General features: G+C 37.6%; 1 protein-coding gene and 1 long non-coding RNA gene across 2 annotated transcripts in view; one reads left to right on the top strand and one right to left on the bottom strand.

Moving 5' to 3' along the window:
* LOC120220330 overlaps positions 1-5,533 on the bottom strand; it is a 38,810-nt gene extending 33,277 nt beyond the window's left edge. Inside the window, exon 1 of the long non-coding RNA XR_005525541.1 lies at positions 5,514-5,533. This is a non-coding gene — a long non-coding RNA (uncharacterized LOC120220330). The remainder of the gene's footprint in view (positions 1-5,513) is intronic.
* On the top strand, positions 1,905-22,044 carry RPE65 (retinoid isomerohydrolase RPE65). Its single transcript, XM_039217400.1, has 14 exons — positions 1,905-1,938; positions 3,037-3,119; positions 4,720-4,870; positions 6,394-6,501; positions 6,604-6,745; positions 9,485-9,632; positions 10,716-10,797; positions 11,036-11,168; positions 11,276-11,415; positions 12,115-12,244; positions 20,020-20,134; positions 20,215-20,309; positions 20,417-20,528; positions 21,681-22,044. Exons 1-14 carry the CDS (start codon positions 1,928-1,930, stop codon positions 21,830-21,832), a joined length of 1,602 nt encoding a protein of 533 aa, XP_039073331.1. The 5' UTR covers positions 1,905-1,927; the 3' UTR covers positions 21,833-22,044.
* The last annotated feature ends 3,673 nt before the right edge of the window (positions 22,045-25,717 follow it).

The following is a 25,717-nucleotide window of genomic DNA, read 5'->3' as shown; positions in this document are numbered from 1 at the left end:
AAACTATTACAGTCCCCAGTGATCTTTCTTTAATAAATATATAAAAATCAGAATCCATTCTCTCTGCATTGCTAAAACATCTCTCTCTCTCTCTCACACACACACACACACACGCACATATACACACACACTCTATGTACTTCCTCAAGTATTTGTGCCATATTTCAATCCAGAAATCATCCTTTTTCTACCTTTTATTTTCCCAATGCATTTACCAATCACAAAATTTGATCAGTCCACCCCTGAAATATCTCTCAAACTTGATCATTCATATCCAACCCCATGCATCCCCTTACATCAGTTACCTTCACTTGGTTGGTCTCTAATTTATCTTGCTCCAGTCTCTCATTCCAACATATACAATATAATCAAAGTTGTCTTAATATAATGCAAGTCCGATTGTGTACCCTTATGAATAACACATTTTAGTGATTCCCTCTGTTCTCAAGATTTGGGTCTCAATCTCCCTGCCCTTTGACTGGCTACCTTTTACATATTCTTCTTATCTCAGCTTAGAGACTTCCTTAAAAGTCCTCTGGGATAGGATATAGATGTTCATCCTATGTGATACCACAGTATCCTATATTATCATCATTTTACAGAGACAGAGCTCTTAGTTATAAACAATGAAACCAACTTCAGTTACTCAAACAGCACACAAATATTTTAAATATTAGGTAGCTAACAGAATCCCTGAGATGGCTGAAGGACGGGGCTTGGATAATACCAGGCCAGTGATAATACTCCAGGCCCCAATGTAGAATGACTCCATGGAGGCACTAAGACTGCCTTGGAGGGGCAGAGACACAGCTGGTGCTGGGTACTGGATACTACCACGAGTACCTCTGCCCCTTCCTCTGACTGGTGGAGCCCAAATCACAAATCAGTACCCTTACTGCAAGGCAGGCTGGAAAAGTAAGCTCTTGTTTTCTGTCTTGGGGATGCTCAGGTTAATTATTTTGTTGAAGAGCTCTAGGGCGAATAGCCATAACTACTACTTAATTTCAAAATGGATAATGAGTCTCTCAAAACATGTTAAAGTCACCAGCTGGTATCGTATATATTTTGTCTATTTCCTGTAGGCAGTACTACGTCTGTTCCGACAAACAGAGGCTTATGGAAATATGAAGGAAATAAAGCCATCTACTCTCTGAGGGCAACCCACATACCAATGAACAGCAGATCAAGTGGAAAGCAAGCGAGCATTAGTCACAGGCAAGGACATGAAAACAGCTCATCCTTAACAAATCAGAAGGACATAAAGTCCTCAGCCTCACTAGCTGGTGCCAATAAAGCAACCAGAGAGGGTTGGAGGTACTGCAATATGCTCCCATAACACTCCATACTTATTCCAACCATGGCACTTATAACATTTTATTCAATAGTTCGTTAGTTTATTGTTCTCCTTGTAGAATTACAATATATATGATGATGGGGATGATGCCCATCCCTGTCTGGCCCATAGATGATATGTAATAGATGTTTTTTAAAAAATATGTAAGTGAATGAATAAATGAGGGTGAAGATGAGGGCACAGAGGTGGTAGAGGGAGGTGAGTGCCAAGAGAATGGTGCCAGTTTCCAGTGGGGTGACCCGGATCAGCTCAGGCCTGATGCTAACCACTCCCACACAGCTTCTTTCTTTCCAATCCACTTGTCATTCTCTTTGGGAAGGATTGAGGTCTCTGGAAAACAGCCAAAAAACTGTTATGGGAACGGCAAGCCCAAATAATGCTCAAGCATCAGGAGGATCTAAGTGCTGAAAGCCACTTCTGTTCCCCTTCTCTCAGCTGACGGGGTGGGAAAGGGTTTGGAAAGCCCTAACTCCTTTTAGAGAGACTTAGAAGGCATATAAAGGCCCCTGGTCAAGGACTTGCTTCCTCATTCTGCACTTCGTGCCAGAACTCTCAATCCTCCACTGAGAGAAAATGTCCATCCAGTAAGTATCTCTGGGAGATGTTTTTAAATGCTTTAGTGTGTCGATAATAAATGGGCTATTTCAAGAGGTTCTGAAGAGGATTGATGGCCTGTTTATGGGAGGTCCCCGGTCTTGACAGGGGGAATTTCTTTCCATTTATATATTGAAGCAAATATGTAGCATTTGGATCTAAATTACTGTGGGATTTTCGTGAATGGGCCTTGAAAGCAGTTGTAAGCATGAAGATTGTAATGAAGCAGGTCTAGGTTCCAGCCATTTCCTAGCTGTGTGATTTTGGACAAATTACTTAACTTTTTATAATCTATGTTTTCCCATATATAGAATGAGCATAAGAGTAGTATTTACCCCATTGTGGTGTTGTGACATTTAAATGAGCTAATAGCATACAAAGTTCTTTTTATGGTGTGTGGAACATATTAAGTGCTTAATAAAAGACAGGTATCATAATTAGGGAGTCTGATTAGAACTCCCACTCTAAGAAGTTCTAAAATGGAGCCAAAGTGAGGGGGCAGAAAATCAGCAAAAATATGACCTGAATCTCCTAGTTAGACCATTTTTAAAGAGTTCTATAGCTCTTGAAGACTCGTGAGGAAATGGGCTAAGAGGAAGAGATGATGATACAATATAGGTGAATAAAAAAATGAGTTACTAACCCAGAAAGTTGTCATCTCCCACCTCGTGGAAATTCTTTATGAGGCAAGAAAATCAACAGTGCAGTGCACTGTGAATAGCAACAGGGCAGGGTAATTCTGTGGAAAGGACTCTGTCAGGAAGACCAGTGATAGCAACAGGATTAGTTGATTTGTCTTCAGAAACATGGGAAAACTGCAGAAGGCAGAATTAAGTGCTCTGTGACATTAAACGGGAGGTCATTTCCCCTCACATCAAAGGCAGAGGACTGACCCAGGGGCCCTGCCTTGCAAACCTGAGGACTTTTCCAACCCCCCAAATACCATGTGCTCCCAGCAAAGGCTAGACTGGTAGTGGTGCATTGTCATTGATCCAAAGACTGCCTTCTCTCCTGAAGCTGTGCCTCTGTCTCAGTGGACTTCTTTGAGTATCAACTTGGGCTTCTTCCCCATTATTCCACCTTTTCAGAGTTGAACATCCTGCTGGTGGTTACAAGAAACTGTTCGAAACTGTGGAAGAACTGTCCTCACCGCTCACAGCTCATGTTACAGGTTGGTCTCACCAGTCTTGAAACCATCTTTTCTTTGTGGTCGAGATCCCTCTTCCCTGGCTTTTTATTCATTGGCATCTCTCAGTAGTGGCTCCCACTGTGGGCTACAGAGAGGGAAGTCTGGAGCCTTTTTATATCAGAAACCCATTTCCTCTCATTTACCTTTTATTTCCCTTATGTAGAAAAATGCTGCCTTTCTGGAATTCCTTGAGAACTGAGACTACACCTTTGGCATCTTTAAACTACCAATGCCTAACTCAGTGCCTGACACATAGTAAATTTCCTATAAATGTCTGTTCCATCAGTGTCTGGGTAAGTGAGGACCTGGTAACAGGCATCTGGAAAGATTACAATAAAGGGTGGTAGGTTTCATGCCTGTTATATTGCTTCTGGAGTCATACAGATGTAGGTGCTAATTACAGCGCCATTATTTTACTATCTGTGAATCTCACAAGTTACTTAAACTTTCTGAGCCTCAATTCCCTTACCTATAAAAAAAATCCCCTCATGAGGATGTTGTGAAGATTGAATAAGACTAATTGAATGATTCACCTAGTATCCAAACAAAGCAATCAATAAGTGGTTATTATTACTAATGTTAGCATCATTCAAAGATATCATATGACCTATACAGCATCCTTGCTTGGATATGGCAAGACTCTTTCCCCCATTTCCTCTTCTGTAAAATAGAAGAGATGACCCAAATGCTCTTTCTCCGCTAGATTCTGATGCTAACAATTTAGGCTTTAGCAATGAAATTAATGTTATGCCTTTAGTTAAGTCATGCTTTCTTAAAGATTTTATCAGAGATATAAGTTCTTATGAAGCAGACTGCTGAAATATAACTGTAGGAAACAATCCATTTGTTTAAAAAAGTTGTTAAGGATTAAGCAAACATTGCACTTTTCAGTGGATAAAAGGGCACCAACCTTACTGCTTAAACTAAAAGCCTTAGGCCTCTGTTATAGACCCCCCATCTTGCAGATGAGGACACTGAGCCCCTGAGATATCACATGGCAAATCCTGAACCAGAATTCAAGTCTTTGACACCCAGTCTTGTGCACTTTCTGCTAACAGCAGGTTAACCTTCATCTGGACAGCAGCCCATACCCTCAATGGAATATTGCTTTAGATTTCAAAAAATCAGAATTCTTGTTATTTAAATGCTCTCCTCTATAGAAAGATCTTTTTTATAGTGTTTTGATCCCTTCTCCTAGTCTACCTCTCTTATTCCTCCCTCCATCAAAATATATCAAGAAATTTCAAATTTTTCTTAAAAGGCAAATGTATTGGTATCTAGGGAAATGTTAGGTGGAAAATCCATTTTCTTCAAGGTCCTTTTCCTTGTCTCCTTCCAACTCTTTATCCAAAGTCAGGCATTACGACACTTCCCACCACCTGGTCTCCTAATGAAAGGAGAGTCAAGTCAACAGGCATATTGTCAGGGCTGCCCAGCATGAGAGGTGGGAATGAAAATCACTGCCAGCTTTACAAAGAGGCTGCCCAATTGAGCTGCTAATATAATCACTGCACCTTACCAGGGATGAGCCCAGCAAAGGGCAGATCAAAAAGCAATGATCTATGTCTCACCTTCATCACAGGAAGTATCCCCCTCTGGCTCACTGGCAGTCTCCTTCGATGTGGGCCAGGACTCTTTGAAGTTGGATCTGAACCATTTTACCACCTGTTCGATGGGCAAGCCCTCCTGCACAAGTTTGACTTTAAAGAAGGACACGTCACGTATCATAGAAGGTAAAGAATGCTAGGTCCTACTCCTCCTAGGGTGAGACCTAGCTCAGCTCTTCCTCCTATGTGCTCTGAACCTCTTGAACCCAAGAGGGGACCTATATATTTGATTACTCTCAGAATCCACTGGGCCAGTGCATTTGCATAGGCAGCTGAGAACTGTGCTGATAAAGAAGAACCTAAGACCTAGGGCTTTGGGGTCGTACATGCCTGGCTTCAAATTCTATATCTACCAGACACTACTTGTCTAGGTAGGCAATGTTTGGCAAGATGTTAATCTCTAATTCTCGGTTTGTCATCTCTAAAATGAGAAATAATAGCCTACTCCAGGATTCATTATAAGTATTAAGTGAAGCACCTGGGAAGCATTCAATAATAATAAGTTGTTGTTATTATTACAGTTACTGTTACAGTTATTAAACCATTGGCTCTCTTGACTCCTTTTCTTTTTTAATAATCAGAAAGGCCCCTGGGAAGGAGGGAGCAGTGGCACAAAGAGGGAAGGACCAAATTATGTCATAATGATATAAGAAAGAGAAGTTTTCCAAAAACAGGGGATTGTTGCTAAAAGGCTTGAAGGCTTAAGCCATCACTCCAGGAAGTACCCATTAACACCACAATAAATAGTCTTATGCTTTAATATTCAAACCTGTTAGACACTTTGTTGATCACCACAGGTATAAGGAATTCTGAAGACCAAATGGAGGCTTGAAGTAGTCAGGATAACTCAGAAAGTAATAGAAGAGAAATAGATTAGGTCAAGCAAAAATTTAGCTAAGAAGTCAAAGAAAGCTTTCATATGCTCCCTAAAGACCTTGGTACTTTTTCCTCTCCATGACTTTGTTTCTTCATCTGTGAAATTTTTAAACAGTTATTATACGGATTGGAGGAAGTACAAAATCAGATTTTAATTGATTTTCCACGTGAGAAATCCTAGGCAATGTATGGGATATGGTTCGGGAGTTTTGCCTTTGCAAGATATTGGATTCAAGAATGCCCTACTTTTAAAACTTGCAAAATAAATTTTAAAATTGAAAAAAAAACCCAAGAGTGACATAAGGGAGATTGAAAAGAATATAATTCGGCACACTATTTCTCCACTCAATGTAGGTTGATGGATTATAGGCTACAGGAAGTCAGGGGCCCTAAGTTAACTACTCACTGCATAGTATGATATGGAGAAATGCATGTCTCCTGGCTTGGGTTGACTTGAGTTCTAACCTAGCTTCATTACTTATGCCAACCACTTAATTTCCCTGCTTGGACACAGCAAGTCTAAGCCATGAGCCTCAATTTCCTCATCTGTCACTGGGAGGTTTATAAGACATAAATTCAAGCTCATAGCATTGTCTCTCTCTTTCTTAGTCACCCTGAGAAAGTAACCTAACAATACTCTTTATTCTTCATGCTGTGGACTTAGGATTCCAACTTGATAAGAACACACAGAATGACCATTCTTGGCTCCATATGGACACACCAACTAGCCCTGCCTATGACCCATAGCTTTGCCATGTCTCTGTGTCCTTCAGGTTCATCCGCACTGATGCTTATGTACGGGCAATGACTGAGAAAAGGATCGTCATAACGGAATTTGGCACGTGTGCTTTCCCAGATCCCTGCAAGAATATATTTTCCAGGTTACTGACATTCAACTGCATGTTACTAAAGACGTTTTACATTACCCTTTTTCTCTCATGGCTTGGAGGTTATTGGACTGAAAACTCCATTTGTTTCTGCAGGTTTTTTTCTTACTTTCGAGGAGTAGAGGTCACTGACAATGCCCTTGTTAACATCTACCCAGTAGGGGAAGATTACTATGCCTGCACAGAAACCAACTTCATTACAAAGATTAATCCTGAGACCTTGGAGACAATTAAGCAGGTAGGACAAAGCGCTCAGGCAACATTGGTCAAGAATCTAGAATTTGCAACCTAGCATTAATTGTGCAGTTTCGGGGAAAGAACATGAGAACCAGAAAGATTGTTTTACCTCCTTGCTTTGTCATCAACTACCACCTATGTGACATAGGGAAAACTTTGTTTCTTCATCTATGAAATTTTAAACACATAATGTGGGTTGGAGGAAAACCTTATAAAATGCCTAACGTATTCATTCATTCATTTGTGACACAAATATTTATTGAGTCCCTTCCATGTATCAAAACGTATAGTAGATGCAAAGGACACATCAATAGGTAAGACAACATGGGTAAGACAAAAATTTGGAGTAAGTTGTTGAGCTCATGAGAAGCTACTGAAAATTTTTGCTTAGAGAAATGGTATAAGCAGAGCTGTGCTTTAGGGTATTTAATCTGGAAGCTGTGTGGGAAGAAAGAAGAGATAAGGGATGGTTAGGAGACCAGTTGGAGGAATTTAAGACTAAAACTAGAAATTCAGTGTAGTATAAATAGAAAGAAAGAATAGTCTCAACACTAAGTCTCTATATCACTAGCTGATTGGTAATTCTTAGCAGACTATTTACTAAGGCTTAACATATACTCTCAATAGCTCGTTTTTGGTTTTAATGTACGTTTGTAATCATATAAGAGTATGTGTTAGATCATTTAAAGAAGAACTGAAGTTGAGTTCTTTTTTTTAAGTTTATTTAAGAGAGAAAGCATGTGAGTACAAACAGGGGAAGGGTATGGGGGGAGGGGAGAGAGAATCCCAAGCAAGCTCCCTGCTGTCAGTGCAGAGCCCTGAGTGTCTCAGGGGGCTCGAGCTCACAAACTGTGAGATGAAGACCTGGGCCAAAATCAAGAGTCAGCTGCTTATCTGACTAAACCACCAGGCACCACTGAGCTGAGGTCTAAACCATTCATTTAACTCTGATAAGTGAACCAATACTCAAATTGCTATCATAATATAATTGCAAATATAATGTTCATGTATGGCTTCAAAGTAGCCTTTATTAAGGGTCAGGTTTCCATTGTCAACAGCACTGTAACCTGACTTCATATAAAACTATAGTTTTAAAATTTGAAACTCTTAATTACTATTACTAAAATAGTTTCCTAACCAGCGCCTTTGTCTCTAGCCTGATTCTCTTAAACACAACTTCCTTAATTCAGTATAAGCAATTTTTCTAAAATATAGTATAAATGTGTTACTGTATCTGAGGCATCCACAGTTTCTAAAATAAAGTCCAAACAGGGCTTTGTGACTGGCTGATTCTTACTTCTCCTCCCACATTCATGCCTTTCACAGCAGCTACATTCAATGACTAGTAATCCCCAAACGGCACCTGCTATTTCACAACTCAATGCCATATACATTAGTGTTCCCACTCCCCAGAACACACTGTCATCCTTCTCCACCTGATTAACTTTTACTTGTCTTTCAAGCATTAGTTGAGGTCATTGGCATTGAGAAGACCTGCCTAATTTCCCAGCCTGGGTTGGACGACTCTTTTCTATAGATGCCATTTTGCATTTACCAGCAATGCACTATATTGATACACAGTGATATCAAGTAGAACTTTCTACAATGATGGCAGTGTTCTATATATCATTGTCCAAGTGCTATTGAGCACTTGAAATGTGGCTAATATGACTGAGGAACTGAATTCAAAGTTTTATTTAATCATAATTAATCCACATTTTAATTACTACATGTGGCTACTATATTGGACAGCACAAGTCTAGACTACAGTTCTTGAAAGCAAAGACCATCTCTGTTTTCCTAGACCCTGGCACAGTAATAATAGTTCAATGAGTACTTGATGAATGAATGGATGTCTTGCCTATTATTTAAATAAGAATGTGGGAAAAAAAAAACCCTTTAAAACACATTCCCCTAATCAAATAGAAAGAATTGTGGTTAAATAAATATATATCTCATCAATTATTCATTCAATAAAACTGTACTGAGTCAGTCCCAGGTAGAAATTCTAGTGCTGATTTTGCCAGGATGTGGCTCTGTATCCTTGAAAAAGTCACTTGACCTGTCTGGGACCTCAATTGCTCTTTCTATAAACAGAGGGGTTTATGATAGATTTGTGATTCTGAATTTCTTATGAGACTCCAAATTGAATTAAAGAGCTAAATCTTCTCTCCAACAACATTTGCATTTAATTCCAGGAGATTCATGGTTCTCCTGAAGTCTATTTAGGTTAAGACTCTATACTAAATAGAAGCCTGGGGTTTCTTTCAGTTGCAAATTTATACTCTTTGCAAGACAATGGGTTTGGTATTTAGGTTATACTACACAAAACTATCACTTTTGTAAAATAAAATTATTGCATATAAGCAATTTCACACAATTCATCTAATACAATAAGGAGGATATAAAGAAATCCCATGATTCACAGTTTCACTTTTGCATGGGCAAAAGGAAAATAACTAACTAGCGCAGTGTTTGGTATACACTGAAGAGCGTAGTCAGAGACATCTCCAATATTTCAGAGGTGTGGGGGAGTCAGCCTGGGAGTCAGAGGAGAGCTCTGCACTGAAAACAGGAATGCAGGTAGACTTGAAAGACTGTAGAACCCAGAAAGATGCAAAGAAAGAGAAAAGGCACTAAGGATGAGGCTGCAAGTGGTAGCAGTGAGGTCAGGCCTAAGGACCAAAGGGGTAGTACAATCTTTCTCTTTACATGGATGACCTCTGCTCTCCATCCACAGGTTGATCTTTGCAACTATGTCTCCGTCAATGGAGCCACTGCTCACCCCCATATTGAAAGTGATGGAACTGTTTACAACATTGGTAATTGCTTTGGGAAAAATTTTTCCATTGCCTACAATATTGTAAAGATCCCTCCACTACAAGCAGGTCAGTTTACCAATTTGACTCTTCCTAAAACAAGTATCTACATTATGAGAAAGTTACCTGAAATACAGGATACGAGATCAGAATACCAGGATAGCACTATATATGCATGGTTAAATTATTGTCAGATTGCCCTTGCCCCTATCCTACCAGGGATTGATGGCCAAGGGCATCTTAGCAGAAAATGACAACTTGAAAATACAGATAGCGAGTGGCCAAGTTGTATTCTACCATGTTTCAAAAATATTGTGTATATGTGTATTTTATCATATAAGAGTTAGATTCAAAATCAGGAAACACTTATTGAGCACTTATTCATGTGCCAGGCAAAATTAAATTTTTAAATCAATCTATGTGTATGCATCATTGCATGTACACATATATGAGAGTTTACTATTTTTTGTGTGTTTAATTCCCAAAACTCCAAACAAATATATTAACTCATATCAATATTATAAAGAAAGAATATTAAAGCAGAAAAAAGAGTACTCTTTAGAATTATCCATTCATCCTCCATTCATTGCCAGAAATTTGATAACCCTATTGGTGACAGAATTATTTGAATAAAAATGGACTGTTGTTACTATTTAAGAAGTTCTTATGTCATCCTGATGCACACTAAGGTTTAAAGACCACTGACCCAGCAATAAACAAACTTTAATGTCCTTAAGAATTACTGTACAGAGCTAATACTATATACTACACATATATACTATACTTTGTAGAAAACAGATTATAAAAGGCATTTTGACCATATGAAAGTTTTCCCTTACTCCCTGACTTAGCACCTACCACCTCCAGTTGTAAGATGTGACTCTACCGTACTCTGCCTGCCACAACAACATCTGACAACAACATCTGAGTGCACTTTTTCCAAATCTGCTGCTATTTGGATTTTCCTGGGTGACTGCAGCTTCACATGAAATTTCCCTAAGAAATGCCATGACTGAGAAAATGAAAATAAGCTCTAAAAAACTCAAAACCTGAAAATGTATTTCTTTACTTGCATGAGCTGTTCTAAATGCTTTGTATTAAAAGAGAAAAGAGAGGCTTTTTCCAAAGCCTTTTAAAACCGCTTTATTTCAGACAAGGAAGATCCAATAAGCAAGTCAGAGGTCGTTGTACAATTCCCCTGCAGTGACCGATTCAAGCCATCTTACGTCCATAGGTAACTTGAAGGCCTGCTATGAATCTTCAGGAAAACTCAAGTTTAAAGATCTGCTTTGCCTACCTTTGATACCAATCCTGATCATGACATTTTCTTGCAGAAGCCTAAATTTAAATGTAATTAATTTCACGTAGGCACTGTTGATTCATATAACTGAGCATACCTCATGTGCACGTATTTCTTTGTGGTTTAAAAATCAGCCCTTCCCATTCACAAGTTTATTTGTGTTTCTAAACAGTTTTGGTTTGACTCCCAACTATATTGTTTTTGTGGAGACGCCAGTCAAAATTAACCTATTCAAGTTCCTTTCTTCATGGAGTCTTTGGGGAGCCAACTACATGGATTGTTTTGAGTCCAATGAAACCATGGGGGTAAGCCTTATATTTATTTGCCAGATTTATGATTCTGAAGAAGGTGTTTCATAATGTATACTGTTTTCCTTTTTAAACCTGTCAAAATATTTTCCTCGCTTTTCAAGGTTTGGCTTCATATTGCTGACAAGAAGAGAAGAAAGTATCTCAATAATAAATACAGGACCTCTTCTTTTAATCTCTTCCATCACATCAATACTTATGAAGACAGTGAGTTTCTGATTGTGGATCTCTGCTGCTGGAAAGGGTAAGGAAGGACATTGGATAATGTTATATTTCCAGTCACTCCTAGAAATTAGGGACCTTTTTCAGAGATGCTGCTCTCAATATTTAATCCAAATTACAATTAAAAAAAAAAGAAGTAGGCTTAAGTCACAGAATATAATTGAAAAAGCAGTAGGGAGGCTAGGTAATCAGAAGCACTCACAAACTTAACAGTAAAACCATGGTTAATGATTGAAAACTGATCGGGTCTATGAACATGGCCTGAAACTAAAACGTGTTATGACTTGATAAGTAAATTTAAACTTAACTTCACTGCAACTTGACAAGATCCCTTGGGGCTGAGGGGTGGGGGGAGGGGGACTTGAACTCTACCCACTCTGGATTTGAAAGAAAAAGGCATGCTTTTTCAGAATACCAAGTCACTAAAAAGACAGTAGCCTTTAAAAAACAGGATCATGATGAAGAAGCAGAACAGAAAGTATCATGAGGCTGCTATTATTTATATGTATCCATGAGGCAGTTTTGTTTGCTTGTTTGATTGCTTTTCATGCAGCATGAGCATGGGCAGGAGGATATGGCTCTAATATACCTGGGTCATTAGCAGTTTCTGAGTTGGATAATAAAAGGACAAGCAAGTGCTTGTTCGTTTAAAAGGCATCGATTGTCTCTCTGAAATCATTCGCAATTGTCTGCGCTCATGTCTGACTTCTTACTTTTGCAGATTTGAATTTGTTTATAATTACTTATATTTAGCCAATTTACGTGAGAACTGGGAAGAAGTGAAAAAAAATGCCAGAAAGGCTCCCCAGCCTGAAGTTAGGAGATATGTACTTCCCCTGAATATTGACAAGGTAACCGCCGTCTACACAGATTTCAGATATAACCAGAATGTTTCATCTCTTCAGGATTTATTCTCCTGCCTTATGTTTATACATAGAATCTTGGAATTTCAGAGCTAGAAGGAACTTTAAAAATATACTAATTCAACTCCCCTCACTTAACAAATGAGGAAACAGAAGGTCTGAAGAGTGACATGACTTAGCAAAAGCCAACAGCAGCAGAGCTGTGAATAGTGAATAGTGCAGACCACTGGTGCCTAGGATCCTTTGTCAACAGTATAAATAATTTAATTCAAATAGTTTGAAATTCTAAAGAAATGAAGCATTAAAAAGTACCCCTGTAGGGAAATCAGCCCATTATTTTGGTTTTCTGCAAACCATCTGAAGATATCACTATAGAATAATAGAATAAACACCATTAATAGCCGTTGGCAGTCATCTTTTCATCTCTCTGCTTTTTCCTCCTTGCATTCAGTGGCTCTCTTTTTAGAATATTAGATTAACATCAAGAAATTTTAGTGTGATGGAATACCTATCAATGAAAATCAATAAAAATATAATTTTCACAATAGATACATGAACATAACCTGTCATTTATGTATATGTAAGATGTACACATAAAAATGGGTAAGGCAGCTACATGGAATGTAAAACACTGTACTCAAAGCTTAGATCAGATGTACTGGAAAATAAACCAAATTTAGAACTAGACACTACTGCTCTTAAGCAAGCTTATAAGCTCAGTGAACAATGAGAAAGGAAGAGGAGGTTAAGGCAGGGTAAATGAGCTTCTACAATGTCAGGGAGGGGTTTGAAAAAGCAAAACTTGATATAGAAGTGTAAAGAAGGTGGTGGAGCTAATACATTAGGAGCATGGGGGGATGGGCATGGGGTAGAGGGTCTGGAAAGATAGACTGGAATCATATTGTATGGGACTTTAAGCACTTCTAACTTTGCCCTTAGGAAGTATATCTCTGGTATACGTAGCTGCCCATAAAATACCAAATGGAGGAGTCCATTGATTTTAGTGAACTCTTATTTTACTAGAAATGGTAAAATCACAACCATTAAATTAAGGAAATAAAATATCATTTAACTTAAATATTCCTTACCACAGTGTCTTCACATTCAAAAAGAGGAAAAAGGAAAGATTTTCCTAAATGTATAGTCATTGCTGTCTGAAGAAAGACCACCCAATTGTAAAATAGGAAACTTCAGTGATGATGAAAAATGGCTCATGTCACCCAAGACCCTGCCTTCACTTTCTTCCAATAGTTATTAATTCCCACTGTAACATAGGATCATACTAATTATTTCAGTGGGTACATCAATAGGATATGCTCTTGTTCTCCTGGAACTCATCACCTAGTGTGGTAGGGAGGAGGAAGGTGATTCAGTAATGATAACACATGTCAGCATGAGACAAGTAGTGTGAGGGAGGCATAAATTGCTTTGGCTATTCAGAGGATGGAGCAGTCACACTTGTTTGAAAAGATTCATGGAACACAGTCATTTGCAATATTCTGGCAGAAGAGATGAAATTGAAGCAGATCAACTTAAGACAGAAATAATAGTTTGAGGCAAAGCAGAAGTGGGGAAGGGCAGAAAAGCAGAGGGAACTGACTGTAATCCAACTAGTTAGAACATAAGCATAAGTAGTGGAATACATTGGTGGGGGATAAAAAAGAAAAGCTTAAAAAGCAAGCTGGGTGGCTCAGTTGGTTAAGCATCTGACTCTTGATTTTGGTTCAGGTCATGATCTCATGGTTTGTGGGATGTAGCCCCATTTTGGGCTCTGCTCTGTGAGTGCAGAGCCTGCTTGGGATTCTTTTCTCCCACACTCACTCTCTCCCTTCCCCACTCACACTCATTCTCTCTCTTAAAATAAATAAACTTTAAAAAAGAAGGCTAGTAATCTTTGGAAGCATTTTTTTAAGTTCACTTATTTGAGAGAGAGAGCACAAGCAGGGGAGGGACAGAGAGAAAGAGAGGTAGAAAGAGATTCCTAAGCTGACAGCGCAGAGCCCTATGTGCAGCTTGATCTCAGGAACTGTGAGATCATGACCTGAGCTGAAACCAAGAGTCAGAGGATCCACAGATCTTCAGACTGAGCCACACAGGCACCCTTTGAAAGCTTTGAGGCCATATTAAGAGGTGCTACTTTATTTGGCAGGTGATGGGAGACAGTGAAAGCTTCTGAGCAGAAGGAAACTATATTCAGAGCTGGTGGACTGGGTACCAATTGTACTGATTTTCATGGTTATCTTTACTACCAAATGTCTGTCTTCCCTGACCACGTCACTCAATCACTCTAAGTACAGTTGCCTGCTCTGAAACCTAACTAAAGCAGACTAAATAATAACTAGGGTCATTTCTAGCTTTAATAACTTGATTTTCAAAAATAAATTTGTGAATAAGTAATACTGGAAGTGTAAAAAGGACAGAGATAGGGACCTGGGATAGGAGACAATTAAAATCATTCAGGCAAGAGAAAAATGTAGTAGTACTAGGAACAGGCAAACACAGACAAAAATAAGAGCTCCTATAGGTGAAATTAAAAGGGTCTTGCATTTGATTGGATGGATAAATGAATTAAATCTTTGATATGCAAAATATCATAGAGATCCTGTAAGCCTAAGTGTCTAGAATAGTGATACCTTTGGAAATAGGGAGCAAAGCAGGTGTGGGGACAAATATGAATTGCAAAACTATGAGAAAGGGAGAGGATAATGAGTAAGGAGGTTGATTTCATGTCAAACAGAGCCAGGCTTGAGTTTCAGCTCTGCAACTTAATAGCTGGGTGATTTAACCTTAAATTTCTTTCTCTCTGTCTCTAAAGGGAAACATTTAGCCTTCTTAAATTTCCTTTTCTCTATTTATAGCCATCTAACTGGGTTGCTGTGTCTGATAAATGAGTTAATACATATCAGTTATTAAATAGAGCCCTTGACACAAAGTAAATGTTAAATAAATATTCGTTATCATCATCATCAACAACAACAACAAAATCAGTATCGAAACATCTTCATGAAAGATGCTTCATGGACTTTCATACATCAATGCAGGGTCTTGAGAGATCAATTAGGGTTGATAGTTACTGATATTGAAATGATTATCAAATATATGAGAACATGTAGATGAGATTACTAGCAGGAAAAAAATGAATCTCACTTCAAAATACATTTTCTAAAAGAAACTTACCCATTTACTTATTCAAAAAATGAGGAACTTGATAGTCTAGAAAATGCTGAGAGAAGAAACAATGGCCAGGCATGGAAATTTGGGAAAGTGTCATATACAGAAGGTGGTATAAAAAGAGGGACCAGAAAGGGAGAGAGAGAAAAAGTCTTTAAAGAGCCCTAGCTAGAGCTAAGAGAGGGCAAGACCTCTCTGGATAGGGCAAGAGGGTTTCATCAGTGCCCACTGCTATGGACAAATTAAAAGGATGAAGACCATAAACCACACACTAGATTTGTGATCTCCAAGGGAGGAGGGTGAGAGAAGCAGAAATCAGGATTAAAGGCACTGAAGATGAGCAACTGGTATGTGGGAGCACTTCCTGTAGTCCACACTGAAAAGTTTGGCAGTGAAGGGAAATATTGGTCATAAATTAGGAGAAGCAGAGATAAGAAAGAGATTGAGGGAAGGGCTAAGGAGAGGAAAGAGTACAAGATGAGTGATGTTTCCAGTTTACTGATTAAGATGATGGTAGCATCTTTAAAATATATCTTTATTTTTATTGAATAGGCAGTGCATTTAAGTGGTCAAAAATCAAAATGATATAACAAAGTACACACTGAGAAATCTCACTCCAACTTCTATCTGCATCCAATCCATACCACCCCCATTCACTTTCATGTTTTCCTCTCCTTTGGTTTGTTTATGCAAATATAAAAAAATCACATATATGTGTGTATATATATATATATATATATACATATAATTATTATTTCCATTCTCATACACAAAAGTAACTTTCTATATCCACTGTTTTGTGCCCTGCTTTTTTCATTTAACAATATATGAAGAAGATCTTGCTGTTTCCAACTGCACAGTATCCTGTTTGTGAACACACCCAAGTCCCACAGTGCTGAGCAACAGAACTGTTTCCAATTTTGGCTGTTATAGATAATGTTATAAGGAATAACCTTGTATATGTGTTATTTCACACATGTATAGATATATGAACAGGATAGAACCTTAGGAGTGAGATTTCAGAGTTAAAGGATAATTGGGGTTTTTTTTAATTACTTATTTCTGAGAGAGAGACACACAGCGTGAGGAGGGGAGGGTCAGAGAGAGAGGGAGATACAGAATCTGAAACAGGCTCCAGGCTCTGAGCCAGCTGTCAGCACAGAGCCCGACGCGGGGCTTGAACCCACAAACCGTGAGATCATGACCTGAGCTGAAGTCGGACGCTCAACCGACTGAGCCACCCAGGTGCCCCAGATCTATTTTTTTTTTTAAAGTGGGGGGGAGGTTGAAAATGAGGAGCTAGTTTGTTGGGGAAAGCAAAAGTAATGTTACAGACTTCTTACATAAAAACCTTATTTACCAATAAAAAAATAAGATAGAATGAAGATAATCAATTTAAACTTAAAGTTCATAAATAATAAGTCTGACATAAGCATTTGATCTCTTCTACCCAAAAACGCCACCAAGAGCCTTAAGGCTCCATTTCACAAAATGTCATAAAACTCTCTCCATTTCTCTATTTGCCCCCTTATCTCCCATCCCTTCTCTATGCTAAGAATCCTCTACTATTTCCTCTTAATACATAATACACCACCAGAAAAATCCCCTCTATCCTCCTCTCAGAATGTTCCCCTTACTTTTTTTTTTTTTAACCTGGCTCTCTTCTGAGGACACTGATCTCTCCAGCAGCAGTCTCCAGTCTTCTACACCCCTTATACCACTTGGCCTCGGGTTAGGGTAGGTGTTCTCTTTGTCCCATTTTTCTGCATCCAGATTCACTGTTCCTTCCATTCACTGTTTAAATATCCTAATTTTTAATCTTGCTTAAGCTAATTATATAGTCAAGTGATATATACACTGCTCATTCCCTCATTATTGTTGTCATCTACAAACCACCACTCACTCACTTCCCCTCCTGGCTCAGTGTCACACTCCCCAGATCTACTCCTAACTCTTGGTCATCTCCATATACACATCATAGGTGATTCTTCCAACAACTTGGCCTCTCAGTTCCTTGACCTCTTCCAGTGATCATGGCTTCCATTCTATCTCAGCCACTCACTCCCCATAGTCACACACTTGATCCTGCTATTACTTATGACTGTGCTCCTTTTAAAATCTTAGGTTTGTGTATGACATACCCTGACTATCATCTCCCATCTTTAAAGATCCCTTGTCTTACTGTGATTCTTGCCAGGAACCTCCAATCCACTGAACCTACTACCTTCTCACTATATCTCACTCCACTGAGAACTTACCTTTCCTCATTACTTAACTAAAATTCCATTGTCAACAATTAAAATCTTATATAGATCTTCATTTCTCTTACCTCTCTTACTTTATTGGATTCATTTGTCAAAACCACAATCCTAGTTAAATTCAACTCCCCACCTACTCTACACTTGTACCTCTAAGGCTGAAATTAGGTACTGAAAACACACAATCATGTTAATTGGTTCATTTTTAAATATATGACCACAAACCTCACGGCTACATTTCTCAACTTCATTTACTCTCCCACTGTGCTAGTTAAGTATTTCACACCCTCCTCTTTTCAAACTTCTAACACCTCCCACTTCCACACTCATACTCAGCTGATGGCTCTGCTTCCTATTTTATTGAAACAAATGAAAGAAATCAAAAAAGAACCTTATACTCCTGCTACATCTACCCACCCACCAGCATCTGTACTTGTATTGAATTATCTATCATCCCACCCAGAACTAGTCCTTCCCATTTTCCCTTCCTTGCCCACTCAAGGACATCACCCAAGCAATTCTCCCCTTTCCTGTATCATTACTCTCCCTTCTCATCGGACCACTCATATCCTGCTATTACTCCCCCTCTTACAAAATCCTTCCCTTGACTCTTCTTGGCCCCATCAGCTATCCTCATTCCTCTTCTTGTAGATCTACCTCTTAAGGTTGGAGCGCACTAGAACTCAGCCCTTCGTTTATCTTCTTTTTGTACATTCACTCCTTTTGTAAAGATTCATACTTTAAAGCAGCCTATATTTACATTTTCAACTTCCTTTCAAGTTTCATATATGCTACTACCAACTCCATGTCTCCGTTTGGATGTCCAATAGATGGCTCAAGTTTAGTAAGACAAAATCTAAATTTCTCCTCTTCCTCTACCAAAACATTTACCCCACATGTGGTAGTCCACATCTTTGTTGTGACAGCTCCAACCTTAACTGTTCAGGCCAAACGCGTTGGAGTCATCCTTGACTCCTCTCTTAATTTCATGCCTTTTCCATACCCCATAGCCTATCTATCAGGAAAACCTCATGACTCTGCCTTCCACTTCTCACTGACTCCAGTGTTCCAGCCTAGTCTGAACTACTGTTTGCTTTTGACTGGACTGCTACGTGACAGACTAGTTTCCCCAACTGCACTCTTGCATCCCCCTACTCTCAAGGGTAGGTTCAACACAGCAGGTTGAACACAGTGATTCTTTTAAATGTCATAGCATGTCAATCCTCTGCCCAAAATCATTCCATGGCTTCCCATCTCTCACTCACAGTAAATGACCAAGTCCTCACAATGACCTATAAACCTGTACACAAGAGAGCTCTACCCTCTTCTCCTGCTCCTCTTCCCCAGGCTCAATTAGTTGCAGCCACACTGGTCTCTTTAATGTTCTTCGTGCATATTTGGCATCCTCCTACCTTGGGCCTTTGTAGTTTATTCTCTTTGTTTAAACGTTCTCCCTGCATTTCTTCACCCCCTGCAGGTTTTGTCCCAAATGTCACTTTTTCAATGAGGCCCACCCTCACTGCCGATTAAAATCGTAACTCATCTACCCTTCACTCTTTTGATCTTCCTAACTCTGCTGTATATTTTTCACCCTATATTCATGATACACTATACACTTTTTAAGTATATTTATTGTTTATGTTCCCCAACTAGAATGTAAGCTTCATGAGGACAGGGATTCTATTCTCTGAAATATCCCAAATGTCTGAAACAGAATCTAGCACAAAACATGTACTCTAGTATTTGATACATGTATAATAAATAAATATGTTCTTAGAAAGAACTCACGCTATCCTTTCATAAAAATCTGAAAATCACAGGGTGGGGTAAAGGGTTGCCAGAAGATCTTATACAACATCTAGTCCAGGAGTTTTTCTACATGTTTTTTTTTCTTTTTGATAGTGTAATTATATGATTTTTTTCAAGCAAAATCAAAATGTATCTTAACTATAAAGGAGATAAACACTGTGAATGAGTCTCTAGTGTTTGAAGTCTTTTGTCATTCTACAGGAAAACATTTTTTTTTCCTCAGAGGTCCTCCCTTAGAACCCTAAATTTTCTTTGAGGACAATTTCCTTTTACAGATATGAAGATTAAGGGCCTAGAGTTTCCACAACTTTCCCAGGGTTACACAGCCAGTGACTGGCACAGGCACAGACAGCTTTCCCAGTCATGTGCTTGGGCTTACCTGCCTGTGGCTGTCTACACTGCTCTCCCCTACACGTCGACTTAAAAAACTAAGAACTCAGGAGACAAAACTCAGGAAGACTGCATTTATGGCTGCTTAATTTTTCCTTCCTTCCCACTGAAGTTTCTGTTATCCTCTTTCCTTAGGCTGACACAGGCAAGAATTTAGTCACACTCCCCAACACAACTGCCACTGCAATTCTGTGCAGTGACGAGACTATCTGGCTGGAACCCGAGGTTCTCTTTTCAGGGCCTCGCCAAGGTGAGATGATCTAGCGAGGGAACAAACTATTCTATTCAGAAACTAACTGAGTTTTCCTAAGCATGCCCTCTATTTTGCAGCATTTGAGTTTCCTCAAATCAATTACCAGAAGTATGGTGGGAAACCTTACACATACGCATATGGACTTGGCCTGAATCACTTTGTTCCAGACAGGGTAATTAATCCATCTTACCTAATGCTAGAAAAATAGTTTGTGTCCTATACTAGTCAAGTAAAGTACATTGACTAATTAATTGATTGTTTTTTCTTTCTTACAAGCAGCTCTGTAAGCTGAATGTTAAAACTAAAGAAACTTGGGTATGGCAAGAGCCTGATTCATACCCATCAGAACCCATCTTTGTTTCTCACCCAGATGCCTTGGAGGAAGATGATGGTAATGAAAGCAATGGATATGTCTGAACACCTTCTTTTTGTTGAAATTCTATATATTAGTGCATTAGGAGAGAAGCCACGGTGATTACTCCCTAACGTTCAGATGTTATCCTTGATACTACTGAATGGGAAGCACTAAAGAATTTAAACTTACTTGAAAATAAGTTTCACCTGGGGCCAATCTCATTGATTACTCATGGAAAAATGTTAAAGCACCATCTATGTCATAGTGGAACATCAATGTCTATTCTAGACAAAGGGAAGATGAAGAGAGAACAGCATGAATTCTATGTGTTTGCCTTTTCTGATTTAGATAAATTTCTGAAAAAGGGTAGAGTTCTATGGAGAGAAATTGAGTTTTCTAACAGATCAAAGAGAACGAGAATGAGACTTTATGCCTCTGTTTTGGGTTTGTTCTTTTAGTAAGCCAGAGCTACAGCCTATAATACAGCAACTCAATTACAAAGCATCCATCTTTGTTAACTATTGATTAGCTGAGACAGGAAGGTAGATTATACTCTCAAATTAAAATATGGAAAATCACAGATAAATGAATAAAATAAAGAATTATAGAGCCATTTCATGCTGAACGATTTTACATATAGAACCCATCCAGACAAAACTGCAAAATATTTGCTCCCATTTTGTTTGAAGAAAGTAAGCTTCTATCTGTGTCTTGGTGACTACAAAAATAATATACCTTACGGTTTTCAAAGACTTTTAATATATATTTTTCATCTGATTGTCACAACACTTTATTTTTTTGCAGTAAGTCATGATAAATCTTATGTCACAAATAAGAGCACATATACATTCAGTCAATAAGATTGTAATGAATAGCTACTATGTCCTAGTAATTGCAGTATGCTATCGGAATACAATAAGTATCCCAATGACAATCCCAGAGACAAGACAGATATGGTCACTCCCTTCCTAAAGCTTATAGTCTAGGGAACACAAAGAGTTTGAAAGACGTCTTAGGGTGGTCATATAGCCAGATGGTAGAAGAGCCAATACAAAATATCAAGCAATATGGTTTCCTTCATTTGTCAATGTAATACCTCCTACATTATTTCAATGACATTTAATCTATGGTCCAGGGTTTTTTTTCTTCTTTTAATTTAACATTACCTTCCTTACTTTTGATTTACAGGTGTAGTTCTGAGTGTTGTGGTGAGCCCTGGGGCAGGACAAAAGCCTGCTTATCTTCTGATTCTGAATGCCAAGGACTTGAGTGAAGTTGCCAGGGCTGAAGTGGAGATTAACATCCCTGTTACCTTTCATGGTCTGTTCAAAAAATCCTGACCACATTCTAGCAAATTATATTTCTATTGACAGAACTAAGAAAAACAGGTCTGCAATCAAATTCTATTCAATTTTAGCCTGCTGTATTATATGGTTTTAACTTGCAGATGCACACAATCTTGCAATATTTTACAGAAAGCACAAAGTTGAGCAAGCAATTCCTTTACCAAAAAAAAAAAAAAAAACTACATTATTTAGATAATCATGCTTTCTCTGGCTTTCTCTGAGACAGACAGACCATAACTAAAAACTCTATATATTTAGTTATCAAATAGAAAATGAATGTGGATTTATTAAACTTTTTTGTTCCTATTATAAAAGTATATTTTAGGTACCCATCTGCTCCAATTATTTTTTAACATTTAAGAGCCAAGTTCTTTATACCAGATCTGTATGTGGTTTTACTGAAGTAAAGCAGGATCATGCAAAAAGGCTTAATTCCTAAATGTCAGACCAAACTTTCTCACAAACAAGGAACTATCATCTAAGAGTAACCCTAGTAATTGCTCATATATACATATACATACATACACACATGTATGTATGTGTGTGTGTGTTTATATATTACTGCTCCAAGATTTTCAAGCTTTATGAAAGGCATTTAATATAGGCAATTACTGATTATTTTGGATTTTACAATGAGAAAGCCTATCTCTTAACAGACTGAGGGCTCTAATCAAATAACATCACAGAGACTAAGTTATCTATTAAAAACTTACATAACATCAAAGCAATTACATATAGCAGTGACTATAATTTTTTGAAATACAAATATAATTTCTACTTAAAATAATAGTATAGGATAATGTCAGTGGGTTATATGTTAATTATATTTAAGCACTGTGCAATCATCTGACCTAAGTGAAAGACAAAGAGAGAGAAAAAGAGGAAATATTAAATAATTAACAAATATTAATACAATTTAAGTACTTTTATTTTGAAAATTATTCTCCTATGTGCTGCATGTTGCAAAAAAATGGAGACTGACAAAAAATTATATTCTGTATCTTAATCCTGGTATGTATTTTATGCTAAGAAGTATTACATATCATTGTATTTAAGATAATCAGCATTGTGTTTGACTAAGTAAAAATAGCTTGAAGGAACAGACTGACTAGGGTACTTGATGTATCCATTTAGTTTCTTTATTTAGATAAAATTCAAACTCATTTTTTAAAGTTATAAATACTCATTGAAACATACTTCTCAAAGAAATCTAAAATTATAGAAAAGTAGAAATTATAAAGTAAAATTATACAGAGTTCATCTAAGCTCAGCTACCATTAAGACTGGGCATTATTATTTTCTATCTTTTTTCCTCCAGTGGATTTTTAATGTAATCATTGTTTCACTGTGGCTAGTTCCTAGCTAGAACCAGAAATTTCACAAAAGGAAAGAAAAATGCCAGAGAATAACAAGGAATGTGTGATTGTAGATAAACATCAGTCCATTAGTTTTTGTCTCCAGACATGGCACATGAACATAATTCCTCAAAGAAGGATATTTATCCATTTCTTTTAAAAATGGAAAAAATAAAGTACGGGGCAATTACTACATTTTGTGTTTAATAAAACCTCCCAGTTTGAGAGAATTCCTAAAGCTGCTGTTTCCTACATTTGCCAATCACTCCCTGCCTTCTTCCTATTCATTTTCAATGAAACAAGTCTTGCAGTTTGGGGTGCCCACCTCCCCTCTCTTTGTAGGAGCCCACTGTGAGCATGGTGTTCTGTGAAAATCACCAGTGTTTGTTAAGATAAGAGACAGACAGATTACACTAAAGTAACATTCTGCCAATACCATTTGGCCAAAATAGGAATTCTCTATACAATCATTGCAAATATTATGCCAAGAAGGCTTAGGAGCTGCTTTTCAAGACCCAAAATGGAACATGGGCTTAAGTTTTTTTTAATTAGAATAAGGGAGATTTAAGTCAAGCAAGAGGGAGTAGCTTGGAAATACAGATTGAAAAAATTAAGGAAACTGCTTTCTAAGAATCAGAGCTACCTATTTGGGGAATCTAGAGAACCATATCCCATATAAAAGTAAATCTGTTTTAAGGAGAAAAAAAAACTCAATTTAATTAAGACCAATAAACCTGTGGATAAGTAGTTATTTTTAAAATAACAAGTTGTTGGGGCACCTGGGTGGCTCAGTTGGTTAAGCATCCGACCTCAGCTCAGGTCATGATCTCACAGTTCGTGGGTCCAAGCCCCATGCTGGGCTCTGTGCTGACAGCTCAGAGCTTGGAGCCTGTTTCAGATTCTGTCTGTCTGTCTGTCTGTCTCTCTGCCCCTCCTCAACTTGTGCTCTGTCTCTTTCTGTCTCAAAAATAAATAAACTATAAAAAAATTTTATAAAACATCTTTGATGGGTCAATAGCTCTTACTATTGATTAGTAGGCCAAAATGCTCTTTCAATAATAGTAACCATGTATCAAGTAGTTATTATGCCAGAGAGTCTACTAACCAGTCCATAAAATCCTATGTGTAGATTTGATAATCCTAATTTGCAGATAAGGAAAGTGAAGCTCAATAATGTTAAATAACTTACTCAAGATTCCACACAGAATGGGGATCTAATTCCAAATACTAGCTGTATCTATTAGATGCAGTGAACTACTACATGGAAGTAGTTTACAATTTCAACATTAGATTACTACATTCTTTGGATGATATCCAAGAAGCAGACATAGAGGAAATATTTCCCAATTCATTTGGAGGCTGGTATTACCTGATAGCAATTACAGACAAAAACATCACAAGAAAGCTACGACCAATATCATTTATGAATTTATATGAAAAAATTTATCAATAAAATACCAGAAAAACAAATTCAACAATTCATAAAAAGTATTGTATCGAGTAGGATTTATCCTAAAAATTCAAGGTTGGTTTAACATTCAAAAATCAATAAATATAATATACCACTATTAATAAAGGACAAAACCACAAGATCATCTCAATACATGCAGACATAGCATTTGAAAACATTTAATAACTATTCCAAAAAAAAGAAAAAATATTACAAATAAAAAGGAGTTTGTTCATCTAGATAAACAACATCTATGAAATATACACAGTTCACATTATGCTTTATGATGAAATACTGAATTTCTCCCCACCCTGAGACCAGAAACAAAAGAAAAATGCCTGCTTTCCACACTACTATTCAGCATTGTACTGGAGCTTTTAGCCACAGCAATTAGGCACGGAAAAGAAATAAAATATAAAAGGAAGACTGAAGCTATCTCTATTGACCGATGATATCATTTCACATCAAAAAATATTAGAATTCACATCAAAAACTATTAGAACTAATAAACAGCTCCACTAAGTTGCAGGATACAAGATCAATACACAAAAAATTGGTTGTATTTCTATATACTACCCAAAATAAAGCAATCCATTTACAAAAATATTAAAAAGAATAAAATATTTAGAAATGACCTTAGTAAAAGAAGTTTCAAGAATTGTACAAAGAAACTACAAAATAAAGTTGAAGCAAATTAAGTAAATAGAAAAACATCTCATGTTCTTGGATTGGAAGGCTTAATATTGTTAAGATGGCAATACAATCCAAACTACCCTACAGATTCAAAGCAATCTATATCAAAACTCCAGTTGCTTTTAAGCAGAAATTAACAAACTGATCCGAAAATTCATATGGAAATGTAAAAGACTGAGAATAGCCAGAACAATCTTGAAAACAAAGAGCAAAGTAAAGGGTTCCTATGTTCCCATTTCAAAAGTCACAGTAATCAAAACAGTATGGTACTAGAATAAGGATAGACATACAGATCAGATGAACAAAATAGATAGTTCAGAAAACAACCCTCATATTTGGTCAAATAATTTTCAACAAAGGTACCAAGACAATTCGATAAGG

This window comes from Hyaena hyaena, unplaced genomic scaffold (assembly GCF_003009895.1).
Source record: "Hyaena hyaena isolate Hyena2069 unplaced genomic scaffold, ASM300989v1 scaffold_685, whole genome shotgun sequence".
NCBI classification, from domain to species: Eukaryota; Metazoa; Chordata; class Mammalia; order Carnivora; family Hyaenidae; genus Hyaena; species Hyaena hyaena.
This window is presented reverse-complemented; position numbering and strand designations above follow the sequence as displayed.